The sequence below is a fragment of the Diceros bicornis genome, chromosome 20, assembly GCF_020826845.1.
Source record: "Diceros bicornis minor isolate mBicDic1 chromosome 20, mDicBic1.mat.cur, whole genome shotgun sequence".
Classification (NCBI taxonomy): domain Eukaryota; kingdom Metazoa; phylum Chordata; class Mammalia; order Perissodactyla; family Rhinocerotidae; genus Diceros; species Diceros bicornis.
In genome coordinates, this window is record NC_080759.1 from 35,895,496 (window position 1) to 35,916,133 (window position 20,638).

Sequence of the window (20,638 nt, forward strand, 5' to 3'; positions counted from 1 at the left end):
CCCTACCAAGAAAGGTCTGGCACCACGGACCTTTCTGATCCGGTCTCCCTATAACTCCAGCCAGACTAACTTCCTTGCTGCTCTTGAGCATTCCGGCTTTGGGACCCTCCGCTTGCTGTCCTTCCCCCAGGTATCTAGCGGCTTGTCCCGCACTTCCTTCACGGCTCTATTCAAGTGGCCGCCCTATCCACACCCTACGTAAAACAGCACGTCCCTCCACTCTCTTCACCCTGCTTTATTCTTAAAGCTGCAATCACCATCCAACATATTATTTATTCGGCTATTGTCTGACACCCTCCCCTGCTTCCCCGAAGGTAAATTCCAAGTGAGCAGGGACTTTGTTTTGTTCACTGCCCTGTCTCCAGTACCTAGCTTGACACTTTGTGGGGGGCTCAATATACGTGGAATAACTCAAGGGGTGGGTGCAGGTGGGGGAGAGGGTACGGCAAGAGGTGTGTTGGGAAGAGGTGTGTTTCGGAGGAGTGTTTGGGGGTGTGCTTCCAATCCAACAGAAGAGCACACTTGCCATTCTTTTTCTCTTTTTCTTCTCCTCGTCTTTCCCTCCCCAATTTAGAGGCTAGGGACAAGAAGCAGGAATGCGAGAAATAAGGAAGAATCCAAGTTAGTCCAGCTCAAATTCTAATGAAAAGAACACAGGCCAGAAGGACTGGAAGGTAGAGAACAAATGCACACGCAAAAGTGAAAGAAAAGAGTGAAAAGTAAGAAGAAAAGGCTAACAGACGTCACTCTCCCCGATTCCCCCACGGCCGGGCGAGGCGCTCCTCGCACGCTGCTCTATCGCCCCGGGCGCGGCCCGCCGTCACTACCACTGTGGCAGGAGGTCGGGCCTGTCTCCCCCCACAGGCGCCCCCGACTCCGCCTCGGCCGAGGCCCGGGCACGCGCTCGCCGGAGCCGCGAAGGCGGCGGGGACTACAGCTCCCAGCGTGCCGCGCGCGGGGGCGCCTGCGCAGTGCGGCGGGAGGCGGCGGTCTGTTCTCCGCTGAGGAGGAGCGGGGCAGAGGAGGGAGGCAGCGGGTGAGAGTTCAGAGTTCAGCAGCAGCAGCCCGAGCCCATGATTCCCATATGCCCTGTAGTTTCTTTCACCTATGGTGAGTATAATGTGCCCCGCCGAGGCCCCCGCCCGGCCCCTGCCCCGGCCCGGGGCAGCGGGGAGGCGCGGGGGTTGGGGCTGGCTCCGGGGAGGAGGTGGCGGCCGCCACCGGGGCGTGCGAGTGAGTGAGGGAGTGCGAGGCAGGAGGGGGAGGCGGCGCGGCCGCGGCCCGGCCCCGGCCCGCGAGGGCGGCTTCTCACAGCGCCTCTCTCTCTCCCTGTCCCTCCCTCGGCGCCTCTGCCCCTCGGCGCCTCTCCTCCCGCCATGGGACCCGACTCTCCGTGCCCGCCGCAGTGCCCAGCCGGCTGGGGGAAGATGCCAAAATGGCGACCGGCAACTACTTTGGATTCACCCACAGCGGGGCGGCGGCGGCGGCGGCTGCGGCCCAGTACAGGTAACGGCTCCCCGCCCTCTCCCCCCGCTCCCCCCGCTCGCCCCTCCGCCACGATCCCGCCGACATGACGCCCCCGCGCCGGCCCCCGCCCGGCGGCCCCGCAGGCCCGGCCCCGCGGCCTCTCCCGCCCCGCGGGGAGCGGCCCCCGGGGGGCGGGAGCGAGGGACGGCCGAGGTGTGGGGACGTGGAGGCCGCCGGGGCTGTCGGCCGCCCGGCAGCTAAAATGGCCTCCCGCGGCCTCGGAGCCCAGCCGCCACCCCCGCCCGGCTGGCGGAGGGAGGGAGCGAGGCCGAGGCTCCGAGCTCCCCCAGTCCCCGCCCCCCGGCCAGCCCCCCTCTGTCTCCCTCCTGCTTGGGGATGGAGAGGGTGGGCGCGGGGGAGTGCTGAGGCGCACAGCCCACCGGTCTCTCCGCGACGCCTCCCGCGCACCGTCTTCGCCCGGGGCTCCGGCCCCTGAGCCCCGATCACGTTTCCTTTTCTCGAGTACTTTCTCCTCCGTCCTGTGGCTCACCCGAGCCCCGCAGACACGCTGCGACTGCCACTACCTACATTGGGCTCCTTCCGTTTTCCCTCCAAGGAGAGATGTAAGGATACCAGCCACCTGTGAATTGTGTAGTTGGTAGACTGGAAAAGATGTGCGAAGTTTCTAGTGCCGATAAATGAGTCCACGGCCTTGTTCTAGCCATTGAGTTTAGGCTCCAGGTGGGCCAGTAATTCCCACTGGCTGATCTCTCCCCTTGGGGAAGGAAAGTGCACGTGAGATTGTACTGAGTTACTGTAATGCGCCATCTGAAATCTCTACCTTAAGGGAAGCTCTAATTTCTGGAGTAGCTGTAGTTCGTTATACATCTTATCGGGGGGGGGGGGGGGGGGGGCGGACACTAGATTTTTTTCTTTTCGTTGTTAGTTTTGAGTCAGTCTGAGACAGTCTCTTCAGATTCCGATCATAAACATACAGGGCTTCTAAGTGATAAGCTTTTTATAGAGAGAGATTATATTAGATATCTGTGTGTATTAGGTACATTAGCTATTGGTTAGACCCAGGTAGTTTTTTCATTTCATTCGCTTCAGGCGGCGGGTTGTGTAATGGAAATGGCATCATTAGGAGCCAGAAGACCTGGGTTCTGGGTTCTTTTGCTCCTGATTTTATCACGTTGGGGATATCACTTATTTGGGCTTTCATTTTCCTCATCTGTAAAATGAGATATTTGGCTATCTTTGGGGATTAAAACTTGTAATTCTGAGAAACAAAGTTGCCATATTTCATAGAATTCTAAGATCCCGTTTATTGTAAGGGGTGTCATTATTTTATGTATCACTAAAGAAAGATTGCTACTAATTAAAATGACGTAATACTTAAGACCCTATTGATTTTAAGACCATGTTAAAATATATAAATGTGTGTTTTATTGTTGAAATTGGTATTTTACTAATTGTTGAGTGCCTTGTACACAGGTGGCAAGGTTTACAAGAATCTTATCTTGAGGTTTATATTTCAGAAAAAGGACTGAGATGACAAATTATTGGGGCAAAATCTTGGGACTTTTCAAATGTTAACAAATCCTTTGCTTACAAGTTGTGATAATTAAACAAAGTCTCAGCTACTTTGATAAAACCTTTTAGGGCTAATAATGTTTTGTGGAGAGAGGAAAAAATCAAGCCATTTTCTTTTTCTGGGAAACAAGAAATAGCTAATCAGTGTCCGTGCCATAAATCCAGTGCTACGAAGTACTATGTGTTCTAGACAAGGCTGTGTTTAACCGTTAAAAATTTTACTTGTTTCTCACAGTATTTTTCTGTTACTGTGGGCAGAGTAATAGATTTTTGGATTATTAATTGTTTACTTACTGAAAATGTAATGGGTTTGTTCTTTGTGGCAGTTTTGAAATATTTTTTCTAATGTGAACCTACAGATGAGAAATGAGAAATGCCAATTTAGGATACTTAATCATTTTTTGATAAAAGTTGCTTGTATGTATTTTATCCCACTATAGGTAACAATTACAGAATTTCTGTACCTAAGTTTTCTTTGGCTTTGCATCTCATAAAGTTTCAATAAACTGTAACAATAATCCAAATTATTAAATTGCTTGCTATGTTTATGTCTAATAAGAAAAGACTAGTCTTTTGACATTACTTATTTCTGCATATATCAGCAAAACTAATTGTTAAGATATAGTACATGGAAATTGTTTGCTTTAAATGGAAAGAAATCATGCCCGGTAGTACAGGTACTTAGGCTCAAGGAAGATGAACAAATGGCATTAATAATAAAAGCATATGCAATAAATGCAGTGATGATGCTCATTTTTCTTCCTGTCTAGAAATTATTATAATGTCATTTTTAGACATGGAAGACCAGGGCTTACTTTGCAGGTTTTTTTTTTTTTGAAGGATGCAAACTCAGGGAAATCTTAAGTGTTTGCGTGTGGATGATGTGAATATGTAGTTCCTTCACCTGTCATTGAATACATACAACTTAAAGTAACTATCCTAAGTCTAGGTGTAATTCTTGGTCTTAGTTTTCTTGGTTACAGCTATGTAAGGTACTTGATTAAATTTATTTTAAACTTAGACTTTATTGCTTGTTAATATTTGAGATTCATAATGGCATTCTAAAGATCAAGGTTCTTTAAGAGATGTTATAAAGATCTCTTATAAATTCTGCTGCTGATAACTTCTAGATAAACCAAATTTTTCATTTGTATAAAACATGTTAAACATTTTTGTGGTAGACGTTTACTCGATCCTTGTGCTACCCGTTCCATCAGCTATTGAATATTTTTCTTCCTACTTGGTGTATTTTTTAAGGCAAGTAAATAAATAAACCTATTTTACCATTTGCCACTCTTGCAAAGGTAATCTTTCATTTTGACCTTTCATGTGCTTTTTTTCCCCTTGGAAATGAAGAAATCAAAAAAAATTTTTTAAGTGTTAATTTGTTATGTATGTGTGTTTCTGGTAGAATGTTAATTTGGAGTGTGCAGGATGAAGCATATCTCAAGCATGCTGGAAAAGTAGGGATGGCTTCATGGCAGAAAGGGAGCTTGGGTAGGCAGCTTACTTCAGTAGAGTACCTTTTTTGTTTGAGGAGATAGAATTAACCCTTAGACAGACAAATCTAATCTTATAATAAATCTTGGAAAAGAGTATTTTAAGAATTATAAGGACTTAGGGTAGCAAAGAATGTGAGGAAAGATAATTCTCAATGGAAAAAACTTTCTAATAGTTTCTTTGGATGAAAATCATTTTTTTTTCACTCCTTCATTGGCAGTGATAGAGACGTTCTCATAAGAGTTCTTAAGTTTTTGGGGCCGGCCCCGTGGCTTAGCGGTTAAGTGCGCGCACTCCGCTACTGGCGGCCCGGGTTTGGATCCTGGGCGCGCACCAACGCACCGCTTTTCCGGCCATCCTGAGGCCGTGTCCCACATACAGCAACTAGAAGGATGTGCAACTACGACATACAACTATCTACTGGGGCTTTGGGGAAAAAAAGGAGGAGGATTGACAATAGATGTTAGCTCAGAGCCGGTCTTCCTCAGCAAAAAAAGAGGAGGATTAGCATGGATGTTAGCTCAGGGCTGATCTTCCTCACAAAAAAAAAAAAGAGTTCTTAAGTTTTTGAAGTGGGTTTGTGTCATATACAAATATATGTGTATGCGATATAAAATAATCCCATTATATTGCACTATTAAGAGGACATAGCTATTTCCCTGAGAGTTTTAAACAGCCAGTTTCCCTTTACTTATTCTTTAGAAAAGTCTTGGACATATCAATTCCTTGTCATCTTTCTATCTAACTGTGATACTTATCTGTTACCTGGATAACCTAAATCTTTAGCTTGTGCTTAATTAAACTCATTTCCTTTGTCCTATACATAAGTTTTAGTGTATCACTGATACCTAAATGTTGCTCTACCTTCAGTAAAGTTAGCTATTTTAAATAATCATTTGGCAACATTTTTTTTTACCCTTTTTATATCTAGTATTGATTGAATTCTAAGACTTTAGAGGTTGTATAAAGGTGCAAAATAATTACTTGATCTCCATATTCTTAGAGTCTTAGCAACTGTTGTTAAATGATAAATGTTTAAGTGGATTTTGACTATTGTCTGGACATTGGTTTAAGTTAAGCATCTGCTAGGCAAAAGAAGGCATTTCATCTGACTCCTTTTTTTTTTTTTTTTTTTTTTTTTTGAGAAAGATCAGCCCTGAGCTAACATCCATGCCAATCTTTCTCTTTTTTGCTGAGGAAGACTGGCCCTGGGCTAACATTTGTGCCTATCTTCCTCCACTTTATATGGGACGCTGCCACAGCATGGCCTGAGAAGCAGTGTATCCTGCGCGCCCAGGATCGGAATCCAGGCCGCCAGCAGCAGAGCACCGCACTTAACCGCTACGCCGCATGGCCGGCCCCCATCTAATGATTCTTGAGATGTCTTCAGGACATCTATTCCTAAAGGTTAAGCATCTCTTCACGTCACTAAGATAACTGGGTTAGGCTGATTAGCTGGTGGATTTTCCTCCCCCCCCACCCCATCTTTCTTTTTTACTTTTTATTTGAATATAGTGTTAAGAATATTGTGTCTTGGGGCCGGCCCAGTGGCGCAAGCGGTTAGGTGCGCGTGTTCCGCTGCGGCGGCCCGGGGTTCACTGGTTCGGATCCCGGGCGCACAGTGACGCACTGCTTGTCAGGCCATGCTGTGGTGGCGTCCCATATAGAGGAAGATGGGCACGGATGTTAGCCCAGGGCCGGTCTTCCTCAGCAAAAAGAGGAGGATTGGCAGATGTTAGCTCAGGGTGGATCTTCCTCAGAGAAAAAAAATATATATTGTGTCTTGAAGGAAAGAATAAAGTAACACTAGTAAGGTAGAAAAGGAGTAATCACTGAGAAGGTGAAAAAACCAGGTGAACAGGTTTTTGAAACCAATCGTGGTGCTGGAAATTTACTGGCTCTACAAAAAAAAATTACTGCAACTGCTAATTATATCATTTCTTTCATTGTTGAATCAGAGATCTTAGGATTCATATTGTGTGAATGAGTTTGAAATAATGAAAATTTTCTTTCCAAAAAGATTGCTCCTGTTACATTGATGATATTTCCTGTATATGCCATTAATAGCCTCAAGAGTAGGGTGAGCCAAAATATCCCTATGTAGAATGTTTAAGGTGTATGCTTGACTGTGCTTGTGTAAACTGCCTTACAATATACTGTAATGAAAGGGACATGAATTTGGTGTTAGTCAGACTTGGGACCGAAGCTCTACCCTTTGGTCACTTGGCCAAGTCACTTAACCTTTCTGAGACTCAGTTTCCTTACCTAATTTACCTTGAGGTAAAGATTAAATATAAAACTTCCTAGCCTAGTGCCTGATTTTCAGTAGGCATTTTACCAATGCTAGTTTTCTATAGAGATTTGAATAATACCCTAAGGGTTTTAAAAGAACTGCTTAGTTGATGTCCATCATATACTTAATTTATAGAGCTTTATAGTTGCAAAGTAAAAAAATTTTTTTAAATAAGTTCCCTTATTAGAAGTAATTGGTCATTTATTTTATTTTATTATTATTTTTTTGCTGAGGAAGATTTGCCTTGAGCTAACATTTGTGACACTCTTCCTCTATTTTTGTATGTGGGTCGCTGCCACAGCCTGGCCGCCTACAAGTGGTGTAGGTCTGCACTGGGAAGCGAACCCAGGCCACTGAGGCAGAGCCTGCTGAACTTAACCACTAAGCCACAGGGCCGGCCCAGTAGAATGTTTTAAAAGTAGGTACTTGAGTATCAATTGGTAGGCCACAGTTTCAACATCAGTTTAATAGGGAAGGAAGGAATTTTTTTTTTTTTTTTTTTTTTTGGTGAGGAAGATTAGCCCTGAGCTAACAGCTGTTGCCAGTCCTCCTCTTGTTGCTGAGAAGGATTGGCCCTGACCTAACATCTGTGCCCATCTTCCTCTACTTTATATGGGATGCCACCACAGCATGGCTTGACAAGCGGTGCATCAGTGCACACCCAGGATCCGAACCTGCGAACCCCAGGCGACGGGAGCGGAGCGTGTGCGCTTAACCACTACACCACCAGGCCAGCACCCTGAGTATGGCATTTCTTAGTGTTTTTTGAAAGCTGTGTGCAGTGCAGCTCTTAATTCATACTTACAAAGGACAAATTAATGAAATAAAGAACATTGGGCTTTTTTTTTTAATGTTAGTCTTGTTGTATAATACTCATTAAAATACATTTGCAGGGAGTAACTTACATGATATTTAGTGAACATCTACAATATGTCCCTGCTCTCAAGAAGTTGACACTTGAGAGTGGGGACAGGTAGACCTACAAATAACCATGCCTTGATAGTGATCATAACTGAGTTTTAAGGAAATACTAAAATGGAGAATTGGAGAATTCTGACTGTGGAATTTGAGGCAGACTTCGTGGTCTTTCATTCTCAAAATTGAGGGATGGTCATTTTAGACAAAGGAAACGTATTGAACCAAGACAGGAATGTGTGAATTGCTTGATATGATTGAGAGTGGATGGGCTCTGAAGTCAGACTACCTGAGCTGAATCCTGGTTCCCTCTACTACCTGCCGTGTTACATTGGGCAGTCTCTTGGTACTTCAGTTTCTTCATCTATGAACTGGAGATAATATTAATCCTTACCTCATAGGATTGAGATTTTTAAAAAATTCTTTGTTGAAGTGTAATATACACAAAAAGAACTGCACATATAATAATAGTATAGCTTGATGAAATGTCGTATACTGAACATACCTGTATAACCAGCACCCAGATCAAAAAATGGAACATTAGCAGCACCCGGGAGGCCTCTACATTCTCCATTGTGTTGTTTTGAGAATTCAATGAGATAATAGTTGTAAAGTGCTTAGAACAGTCTCTGGCATAATATTACATCCCCATCAATGTTAGCTATTTTATTTTATTTTTTGTGTGTGTGTGTGTGTGAGGAAGATCAGCCCTGAGCTAACATCCATGCTAATCCTCCTCTTTTTGCTGAGGAAGACCGGCTCTGAGCTAACATCTATCGCCAGTCCTCCTCCTCTTCTTCCCCAAAGCCCCAGTAGATAGTTGTATGTCATAGTTGCACATCCTTCTAGTTGCTGAATGTGGGACGCGGCCTCAGCATGACTGGAGAAGCGGTGTGTTTGTGCGTGCCCCCGAGATCTGAACCCCGGGCCACCAGTAGCGGAGCACACGCACCTAACCGCTAAGCCACGGGGCCGGCCAGCGTTAGCTATTATATTCAGTAGACATTTGGAAATGGAGCTCAGAAAAGGAATGAAGGTTGGTAGTGTAAATCTGGATATCATCCACATGGTGGTGATGTACTGTTATAGCTGCGAATATGGATGAAACCAGAGAAAGTACAGTGCCTGGCATACGTCAAACATTTAGTAACATTTTTTGAATGAATGAAAGAAAAATAGAAAAAATAGAGCCACAGTTAGAAACATCTGGGTTTAAGGTAGGGCCAGAGAAAGAAACAAATACTGGTGGGCAGAGAGCTGGAAGCACGTAGTGTCATAAAAATCAAAAGAAGATAGAGAGGTAGTCAGCAATGGTAGGGCTTTAGAGAGGCTGGATTAAAGATTTGATAGTTATCAAATTATTGGTATAATTTTAATGGGTAGCCATTATAGGAAAACTAGAATCTGATCATTTGGAGCTACAGAAAGACTAGCAGAAAATTTTGTTTAAAAGTTTTGTAGTCTAATTTATTAGCAGATAAATTCTTGAGGGTCCCATAGGTCAAATGGGCTTCAAGTATTGGGAAGCACTGTGTTTGACTATCAATTAAATGAAAACAAAATTTTTAACTCATCTTTTATTTCTAGGAGAAGACGTATATTGTATAAAATGCACTACATTGGTATGGTAGTCAGCATTAAGTGGGCAAAGAATTTCCTTGAAAAGAGATTTTGAAGAAGTCTGATACTTTTTGATAAGAAAAACAGTAAGAAAGCCTTTTAAACAAAACCATATAGATGAGGGCAAAGAACGCTGTGATTATGAAGATGGCTTTATAACTTCTCTCACTCCTCCAGTCCTACCCATCCCAAACCGTTTTATAATGGCAGAATGGCCATTATAAAATGTAAATTTAATTACAACACTCTTCTGCTTAAAGTCCTTCATTGGCTGTCCATTACTTTGAGAATATCTGGTTATCCTAGCTTTATATTTAGAGGACTTCAGGATTGTATTTACAGGTTTATAATTGCTTATCCACATTTATGAACTACAAAAACTTAAGAAAATACTCCTAGTAAGTTTGTAAAAAAAACTTCACAATAAAAACTGACCTGAAGTGTCTGGTGGCTGTTTTCAGTTCTTTTTTCACCTCACTGTGAATATTCATACCTTTCCCTAAAGAAATGTTAATATGTTTGAGAACTGATGAAGGATGTGGTTTTCTTGAGTACAGAAAGTTATACTCTTTGGTTTAATTAACTTACAGTATCCATCAGCTTTTATTGTACCCAATAGTTTGTGAGTTTCTTTTTTGAGCAGTTCTAACTATTTACAGAGAGTTACAAAGACTGACATTTCATGACTTTTTCTTTCTTAGAGATCTTTGAGAGAAAACAATTTGCTTATTTTTAAAAATGGAATAAAATTGATTTTATCTTGCAATTACTATATGGATCCATTGGATCCTTTTTGTAAGTCTAAGGTTTACAGTATGACATCTTAATGATCTTATTTTTCTGTTTCTTGAAACATTTTCCTATTTCATCATCCTAGGAATTATTTCCTCTTGTCACTTATTCCCACCTAGGCTAAAAAAGACTAGTAGAATAGGAGAACAGAAGAATGTTGGAATCGCCTAGAAGGGTGATACAGTAGTGAAATAACTGGAGAGTATTGCATTGCCCAAAGTATTGCATTGCCTTTCAAGAAGGTATGGAAGAAAATAGAGACACTACCTTTACAGTTTGCTTTTAGTTTTCCTTCAACACAGTTGAGGATTCAGAATTGTTCATTCCTTGTCCATACTGTCAAAGAGAAGAAAGTTCACAGAGGAAGGTGTTTGACAATTATTAGATAAATAAGATTAATGCAAAAAACAGCACCACTTGAGACTAATGATGATGGTGAAATTGATTGTGTAAGCAAAATCTCAGACTAAGAATCTTCAGATATAATCTCCTTGATGAATTTTTTCAAACTCAAGAATCAGTTAGTGAACAGTATATTTCTAAGGATAAAAAAGGAAATATGGTATTCTCATCTAGTCTGTAGGAATGACTTCATTATACAATATTCTATGACAAGTTCCAGAACATCCCACACACGCTAAAAGTGTGTGTGGTAGAATTCTTTCATTTTTGTGATGTTTGTGCACTGAAATTTACTTGATATGATTCACTAGTTGACAAATGCTGAAGGCAGGTGTGTATATAAAGGTAATTGGAAGGAAATAGATGGTGTAGAAATGAAAAAATTCATTAGATAGATCATTCCAAACTTAAAGTTGAAAATGTTTTGCACTTATGAAGCAAAGAAGATGACCCTCTCTCTTCAACAAAATATGAGCCATCAGATGTTTCAAAACACTTTTTGCACCCCCTACCCCCCCACCCGGTGGCATAGTGGTTAAGTTCACGCACTCCGCTTCGGTGGCCTGGGGTTTGCAGGTTTGGATCCCGAGTGCGGACCTGCACACCACTCATCAAGCCGTGCTATGGTGGCGTCCCACATACAAAATAGAGGAAGATTGCCATGGATGTTAGCTCAGGGCCAGTCTTTCTCACCAAAAAAAATTTTTTTAAGCATTGCATTTTGACAATTCAAATGCAGCAAGAAGAACCAGAAGTAATGATGAGTTAGAACTCATTAGAGAGATGTTTAAAATCTGGAGTCAGCATTTATGAGATGGACATGTTCCAAGTTCATGCAGAAAAGTTGATGAACAGTTATGTTCAGAGAACATCATCCGTTTTGTGTGTATTTACGTTTAAAACCAGGACAATATGAAATAAAAACTTGGGTTTACTATTTATTTAAAAATTTCTAATAGTTGTTTTTCACTCTCCCTTACTTTTATGTAAATTATTTGTCAAATGACTTCAAAAGTACAAAAAATGTAAAAGATCCATTGGTGATGTAAAATCCATGTACATCCATCTGGATGTAAAAGTCCAGATGATAAATGGTAATGGTGATTTTTCGTGGTATGTTGAGAGTTAAAAAGAAAACTATTAACGGTTTTCATATGACATTTAATCACCCCCCTCCCCTATAGTCTCTCAGTCTAACGAGTTGGTGAAAATCGTAGTATTGGTTATTTTATTTGCTCTAGTTTTTAAGAAGTGGAGCCTGAATTTAAATTTCTTCTAAAATTCTACAATGATACAGTTATTGTTTTAATAGCGTTGTAAAGGTTTTGGGAGCATGACACGGCAATATCAAGTATAAAGAATAGTTAAAGGTGGTTTGTCTTTGGAGTGACTCTCTGAGGAAGTTTTCATTTTGCACCTTTATCAACATTATAAAATATTTAATTTAAAGAAGTTAAATCTGTCAGTAATTTTGTAGATACATAAAATGCCATAAAAGAAAAGTCCAACAGTATTACGTATTAAATTTGGACTAATGGAAAGGTCAACTTGTTTTGTGTGCTGTAAAAAAGAAAGAAAAAAAGGTTTTATCTGTCAGTTACTTTGCCATTTTATCCAAAATTGAAACAGATGCACATACGCACAGTATGTTTTCCAGAGAAGAAAAGCACATCTAATAATGTGACGGAAGCTGTCTACATTTTCTTGACTGAGACTTTTTTGTCTCATTCCTTTTACAGGGTCAGAAATTAGTTTACTTCTGTCCTATAGTGGTTCCTCTAGAAATTTAGCATGAATATTTTATTTAGTCCAAATTTAATCAGTATCTTTACTATCCTAAACAATACAAGGACTTTAAAAGGCTTTAACCTTGATCAGTCCTCTCTTGATTTTTGTGCTATTGTACAATAATTTAGATATTTTTTCTTTATTTTTTCAATATTTTTTCTTTAACTCTGCAACCAGTCATTGTGGAACACAATTATTATTTTTATATAATCAGTGATTATTTAAATCTACCTTCGTATTTACCACATTTTTTTACTTAACATGCATTCATTCCCAGATCATTTTCATTCTTCCTAAAGTAAATCTTGAAACTGTCTTTTAATGTGGGTCTACTAGTAACAGTTTTTGGGTGGTTTTTTATCTCAAAATATGTTTAATTCACCCTCACTCTTGAGAAGTCATCTTTTGGTCTCTGTAGGCAATTTTTTTCCTCAGGCTGCTTATAAGTGCTTCTCTTTGTCTTTGGTGTTTACCGTTTCACTTAGATGCATCTTGGTGAGAATTCCTTTTTATGTAATCCAACTTGGGGTTTGTTGGGGCTCCTGATAATTTCCAAGATTATCTTTCATTAATTCTGGGAAATCTCATACATTGTTTTTAGATGTTTCCTCTCTCCTATTCTTTTTCTCCATTTGCAACTCTAGTTTGATGCAAGCTACCATTTTTTATTCTATCCTCCAAGTCTTTTAACTTCTTTAGTATTTTTCATCTCTTTGTCTCTGTGTGCATACTGGGTAATTTTCATACATACTTTGTAGTTCACTAATTTTTGCCAGCCGTGTTTAATCAGTTATGTAATGCCTTTCTGAGTTTCTGATTGTAATTTTTATATACTGTATTTCATTTCTGGAAATTGTGTTTGGTTCTTTTAAAAATTCATCTGGTTGTTTTTGATCAATCTCTTGGTCCTTGGTCTTAGTTTTGTTAGTCTCTTTTACTTCTTTAAGTATACTTATTTTATATTTTGTATCCAATAATTCTAATACTTGTAGTCTTTTCAAATTTTTTTTTATTCTGCAAACTCTTGCTCATAGTAAACTTGTTTCCTTATGGGTTTTGTTGTGATTTTTGATGGACATCTCCTGTTTCTTGAACATTGTAGCATTTAGAGAGGAATATGCCTTTTGTGGCACCCTGAAGCACTGTCAACCCAGAGATATGTTAAACTAGCTTCTTGGCTTGGAGTTTTCCTGGTCACATAATATGAATTTCAAAGCACAAGCCTAGGAGAGGGCTGGCTTGTGGTTAAGAATTGTCAGGAGACTTTTCTCCCCTTTACCCAGACCAAGCCTGAGACAGGAAAGTTTCCTTACAGTTCTCCCTTAAAGAGGTATGTAAGCTTTTTCCTAATTCACCCTCTGTGCAGGTTTCTTGTGGGAGTCCCAAAGTTCTAGGCCATGGCTTTCCAAAGCCTTTCATGTCTCTGCTAACACAGGAAATATTTGTACAGCAGCACACTGGGTAAACTGGGAGGAGATTTGGAGCCCTGGATAAGGATATCTCAGCTGCAGGCAACAGACTTGGGGCTCTGGCCACTCATACACTGATTTCCCTGAGAACTAACACTGTGTCTCTGTTATAGGATAGAAGGAAACGTTTTGCTTAAAGGCGTAATAATTGAAGAGCAACAAAATGAATGGTGAATACCATTACAAACTCTGAGTTAATACTGTGTATCATAAAATGGGGGTTCTCAAACTTTTTGGTTTCGGGACCCCTCTAACACTTCTAATTATTGACGACCTCAAAGAGCTTTTATTTATGTGGGTTATATTAATATTTACTACATTAGAAATGTTTTAAATACTTACTAAATCATTTTAAAATAAGAATAAAACCACTACATGCTAATCAAAAATATCTTTATGAAAAATAACTGTATTCCTACCCCCTAAAAAATAGTGAAACAAAAGGCATTGTTTTACATTTTTACAAATCTTAATATCTCACTTAAGATGGTTGGAGTCTCAAATCTTCTTCTGCATTCAGTCTGTTGCAGTAAATTGTGTGGATTAAAATATATGAAGACAATCTGCAACTGAAAAAAGGAGACCCTCCTGGAGCCTCTGAAAGGGTCTCAGGGACCCTTAGCAGTCCTTGGATCACTTTTTGAGAACTACTGTTGTATAGAAACTAAAGGAGGTATAGAAATGTTTCCCGTGTTACTAGATGCCACTTAATAAGGACAAGGCATTTGTATACATAAGTTATTTTAATTTCAGTAGTGACTATAAATGTAGTATAATGTAAAGCCAGGTCATATTAATGGAATTTGAAAGCACTGAAAATGACCTAGAGTTGGGTATAGGTTAGGGTTGAGGCCAGAAGTGTAGAAATTAGAGTCGAGTTGGAATAACTAGAAAGAAGTATTTAAATTTAGGGTTGGTTGGTTAGTCATTCAGGTTGCCAGTTTGAGAATTCTATTCCAATACCTTTATGCCTTTTTTCCCCATGGGTAATGCATGAAGTAATTAAAAATAAAATTGTATAGAAGGGCTTATAATGAAAACAACACTCTCTTTATTATTTTTTATTATTTTCCTTTTCCCTGCCTCCCAATCCTACTTCTAGAGACCCCCAACTTTATTTCATTCTGGTTTTATTTCTAACCTCTGAATCACTAAATAATATGCTTCTTTTCTGTGTCTCAACTTATCAACTTTATGCATTATATTTTGATTCCTTGCAATCATAGTTAGGATTTAGTACATATCCTCTCATGCTTCTCATTTCTCACAAATTCTCCTCGCAAATTCAGGGTATTAGACAGTAGCCTCCATTTCTAGTTCCATCAAAGGTAGACAGGATCTCAGTACTCTCTACTTTAGGAAAAGACTCTTGAAACTCTTATACTTTACTTTCTCTCTTTCCCCAGCCCATTCCCCAACTTAGCTCTAGTTTTACTTGTGATAACATTTACATTATGTTCTGTAATCACAATTTATCTTCTGTAATTTAGGTTGATTCCAAAATTTGAAAACAAAAACTGTTTCATTATTATGACTGTTTAAATAGTATATACTGTGGAGCCAAGTACTGTTCTATGATTATAATTCCTAATGTGTTCCATTTTTACAACCCTGCTTAATAGAAGAATCTTCCTAGGCTCCAGTTCAAATGGATTTTTCCCTTTTTACACCCTACTAATTGCTCAACTGTGATCTCTTTTACCAGGATCATGCCTTTTTTGAGCAGTTTCATATTTCCTGAAATCTTTCATTAGCTTTTTTTTTTCCCCAAATCTCGTTGTACCTTGATTATATCTTAAGATTTTTTTTCAGACTCCCTGTCTGAGGTAAACTCCTTCAATCCTTGAATGTCAAAAAAGTCTTTATTCTGCCTTAGTAGTTTAACGGGGTATGGAATTCTACGTTAATAATCATTTTCCCTTGAATTTTGAAAACGTCACCCTATTATGTTCTGGCCTCTAAAGTTACCAATAAGAAGTCTGATTTTCATTTAGTTGTATGTAGGTGATTTGTTTTTCTTCTCTCTGGAGACTTGAAGGATCTTTTTTTTTTGTCTTGAAGTGCTATAAAGTCTTATGTCTCTAGGTATGGTTCTTTCATTCTGTTTTGCACTCTGTAGGCCCTTTGAATTTGAAAATATGTAGCTCCCTTCAAGAGTGGGAAATTCTATTTCTTACTTTGTTTCATCTGCTTTTTTCTTTTCTTTCTAGAATTCCTTCTAGTTGGATATTAAACCTCCTAGATTTGTCTTCTCTTCTTTTATAGTTTTCATATCGTATCTTGTCTATATCCCTCAACTTTATCTTCTTTTTTTTTTTGCAGGGGAAGATTTGCCCTAAGCTAACATCTGTTGCCAGTCTTCCTCCCCTTTTTTTTTGTCCTTCTTTTTCCCCCTTAAAGCCCCAGTACATAGTTGCATATAGTTATAAGTTGTTCTGGTTCTTCTGTGTGAGCCACCACCAAAGCATGGCTACTGACAGATGAGTGGTGTGGTTCTGTGCCTGGGAATCAGACCCGGACCACCGAAGAGGAGTGCGCATAACTTAACCACTAGGCCATCAGGGCTGGCTCTCAACTTTATCTTCTAACTAGTGTAAAGTTCTTTTTTCGTAGATACAAATTAGAATTTTTGAAAATTCTTGTCTGTTGCCTTGAAATATCCATTTCCTACAGGGTCATTCTTATTTCTTGTGCAGTTTATAGTAGGCTTTCTTTAAATATCTGGTGATTTTGGTTGAGTATTTTGATAAAGCCTCTGGCTGGCTTCACTTTTTGGTAAGTAGGTGGGGAGCTGGCCATTAACCTCCAGCTTAAGTACAAGAATATAAAGAGTATTTTTACTCTTTAATAATTCCTAAATACTTTCTTTTTCTTTTATCCCCCCAAGAGAAATACCGTTCCATTTTACGTTTGATTCTTCAAGTATATCTTAACCTTTCCTACTCATATTGTTTTTATATATTGATTTGTTTCATGATTTATTATTTAGTTTGTCCTGATTTAAAACTCACCGAAGCTGATTAGATTTAATTTATTCGCAAAGAATGTTATTATCTAAATAAAAGCTTCTGCTCTACTGGATTCTTAGTAAATGAAAGTCTTCTATTTCACAAATGTATTTTTATGGGACAGAATTTGGATTTTTATTTACTTTATGTCCTGTTGTATTTAAGAAATAATTTAAAGTCAGTTAAGTCTTACATTTTTTGTAGAGATATAATTTAATATGTTTTATTCTAATACTCCAAACTAGACAAAAACCTTGATTTGAGCTGTTGTGACCTGGATATTTAATTGAATTGGTATAGCCCAGAAAAAAGGCAGTTTTTCTAAGGATATTTGAAATAATTAATGCTGGGACAGTAGGCATAAACCAGAACGTGTATGGTCATTCCCTCCTGAGTCACATGGGCTTTTAAGGATCAAAGGCAGTGTAAGTCACATTGCCTGCCTAGTTGACTTGACATTCTCATTCTGTTACCATTCTGCTTTTTGTCCTATAGGACACGTTTTGGGGACTGAGAAATGTGAATAGATATTCAATAAAGAGCAGTGCGATGAATGGACATAGTATAGGAATCCAAGACTATCTGAATTTTTATATAACCAGAACTCCTTCTATGTGGTCATGTGGTTGTGTGAAATCTTATCAGTAAATTTTAAATGCAAATTTCACAGAACTGATGTATTTATAGTTTAAATATAATTCTTTTTCTCACTTCAAGGAATTTTGAAGAAGTATAATATGTTATTGGCATTTTTTTCTTAAGGATGTGGAATTATCCATAGAAAATGTCAATCCCAAAGCAATTTACCACTATTACAATTTAAACTTCTGTTTTCCTTCTTATAATTGGCATATATGTAGAAAATGTTAGCTAATTTTAGTATCAAAATATGGAAAACCTCATCCAAATAAAAATTATAAGAGTTTCTTTGGACTCTGTTCTAAGTTTTTGTTTTTTTTTCTTTTTCATATTGGGCTGAAATCTGCCACCCTTCCATCCATTGGTTCTAGTTCTGTTCTCTGGAGCAGCATGGAGTAAGTCACTTCTATTAGAAGGCAGCTATCATATCTTCCCCAGTCACCTTTCTAGGCTGAATGTCCCTGGGTCCTCCACTTTTTATATGAAATAATACCCATACTTATAAGCTTCATATTGATTCTCTTTGATCATATCCTAATTATTAGTGTTTTCCATAATACAGTTAAGATATGATGGCCCCAAATTTTATTTCTATGCTATATTTCTGTGGTATCATGCACACCAGTGAAGAATATACCCTGTACTATAACCCATGAATCAGGCACTCTAGTTTATTAGTGCAGCTTCAGCTTATGTGAGGTATTTTTTTCTTAGCTATTCTTAACTGTTGGCTCATATTAAAACTTAGGGTCAGCTAAAACCTCTCAGCTAAATAACTGGTGGAACTCTCCTTTTTTTAGAAGGCATTTCTGCCTTGGTAATATAGCTTTAGCAAGTGTAATTGTCAGGGTATTACTCAGAGAACCTAGAACAACAAATACACTTTCACATGCTAACATGTGTAGGCCATGGTTTGACGTGACATAGGCTCTCAATTTAAAAGTTAAAAATAAACATTACTCGAAGAATTTCAGCTGGAAATTCATTTGATTTGTAGTTTTGGAAAATGTTTTTGTCTCTTTGAGGTTTAAATGGTTGTGATTGCAAAGTATCTGACTTAGGTCTCCTTTTGCAACATGTGCTACATTTTTAAGAAAAAAAAAATGTGTATAATGCTACCCATAACCTGGAAAATTTATCTAAAATAATAGATATTCTTTTGTAGGTTTTATATCCTAGAGCAGAATTTCTCAGCCTCAGCACTATTGACGTTCTTTGGATAATTCTTTTTTGTGGGTAGCTGTCCTGTACATTGTAGGATATGTAACAGCATCACTGGCTTCTACCCACTAGATACCAGTAGGACACATCACTACCAACTCCTCTGCAGTTTGACCATCAAAAATATCTCCAGACATGGTCAAATTTCCCCTGGGGGGGCAGAATCTCCTCCAGTCGAGAACCACTGACCTAGAGCATTAGAAGTATTTAAGTCAACTGGGTAATAGTTTCTACTTTAAATAATTTCCATAGTTGGAGTTAGAATACAAGAGTTTTCTTAACCTGATTTCTTTGTAGAGATTTTTTTAAACTGTAAAACATAATAAAGAACCTTATGTACAACAAACACTTTTTAAAATTCCTAGTTTGATCAGTTTTTTTCTTTTCTTCCTAATACTGCTTCTTATCCTAGTTTGTCATCCCTGCTTTGTGATATGATCTATGATCTGAAGCATAATATGTGTGCTTATCTAATATATTGAGATTAAGGAATGAAAATTATACAACAGTAACAAATATGGTATTAATTAGAAGGTTTATTAAGTTCAAATACTTCATCTTTTGTAGTCCATGATTAAATTACTTGACAATGTGCTTTTTATTTAAGTTGATTAAACTCCTAGATTTTAAAATTAAATTGTATTATGTTTATTCTTCTGCTCCACTATATAGCCAGCAGCCAGCTTCGGGTGTAGCCTACTCTCATCCAACTACGGTTGCTAGCTACACTGTCCATCAGGCCCCAGTAGCTGCTCACACAGTTACTGCTGCCTATGCACCAGCAGCCGCCACAGTTGCAGTTGCCAGGCCTGCTCCAGTAGCTGTTGCAGCTGCTGCAACAGCTGCTGCTTATGGAGGCTACCCCACTGCACACACAGCTACTGACTATGGTTATACTCAGAGGCAACAAGAAGCACCACCACCACCACCCCCAGCTACTACACAAAACTACCAGGTAAGAAAACTGCTGGTTTCAATAGCCTTAACATACGGGCTGCAGTGGCCTCAGTGTATGATATAATGTCCAATCCAGTGCTTCGCAGACTTGTGTCTTCCAAAATATACCTCTAATGATAGAGAAAAGTGAATGTGTGTTCCTAGGTGATTTAGGGGCATAGTCCAAGCCTTGTTTCCTTGCAGTGAGTTTTACATTAATATTCCCCTTCAGTTCATTCCACTTCATTTTAAATCTATGTTTGCTTTAATTTTAAAAAATTTATATTAATTACTGGTTAAATAATTTTATCCTAAGTTTTTGAGAAAAATTAAGATGTAGGGAAGATTATTTGTCTACTTGGCATTGTTCGTCTCCTTGGCACACAGCTATGTCTCCTATTTTAAGAACCGTAAGCCTAAGATATATGGGACAAATTACATAGTGTCTTCTTGAAACCTATCAGGGGTCAAAATTCTGTTGCCTGTACGTTTTTTCCCGTTTTTTCCCGTGAGGGTGTTCTTTCTTAGTATGTAACAAAGTGGTCCTGCTCTTACTTATCTAGTTGCTTTTTGTTCAGTCTTATGAGGACATAAAGATCTAATTCTTTTTTTTTTTTTTTTTTTTTTTTTTTTTTGTGAGGAGAACTAGCCCTGAGCTAACATCCAATGCCAATCCTCTTTTTTGCTGAGGAAGATTGGCCCTGGGCTAACATCCGTACCCATCTTTCTCTACTTTATGTGGGATGCCGCCACAGCATGGCTTAACAAGCAGTGCATCAGTGTGCACTCAGGATCCAAACCTGTGGACCCCAGGCCGCTGAAGCAGAGTGCGCACACTTAACCACTGCACCACTGGCTGGCCCCTCTAATTTTCTTTATAGTGTTTTGTTTATTATGGTACTAAATTACTACTTATTTAATTAAATTTGGTACTAATTCCTTTAACCCATTTTGTGTTTGTTTGCTTTTAGGATCTGTTTTTTAAATTTTTATCC

At 39.1% G+C, this 20,638-nt stretch overlaps 1 protein-coding gene across 3 annotated transcripts in view; it reads left to right on the plus strand.

Annotated features, from left to right (window-relative positions):
- Positions 1 to 1,003: 1,003 nt before the first annotated feature.
- The window catches only part of ZFR (zinc finger RNA binding protein), an 82,959-nt gene continuing 63,324 nt past the window's right edge, over positions 1,004 to 20,638 (plus strand). For 2 of the 3 annotated variants that reach the window (XM_058564281.1, XM_058564283.1), the window contains exons 1-4: positions 1,004 to 1,110; positions 1,407 to 1,506; positions 17,858 to 17,881; positions 19,380 to 19,662. In XM_058564281.1, coding sequence (XP_058420264.1) covers positions 1,074 to 1,110; positions 1,407 to 1,506; positions 17,858 to 17,881; positions 19,380 to 19,662 — 444 coding nt within the window. In that variant the 5' untranslated portion in view covers positions 1,004 to 1,073. The remainder of the gene's footprint in view (positions 1,111 to 1,406; positions 1,507 to 17,857; positions 17,882 to 19,379; positions 19,663 to 20,638) is intronic. The other variant, XM_058564282.1, reaches the window with a different exon arrangement.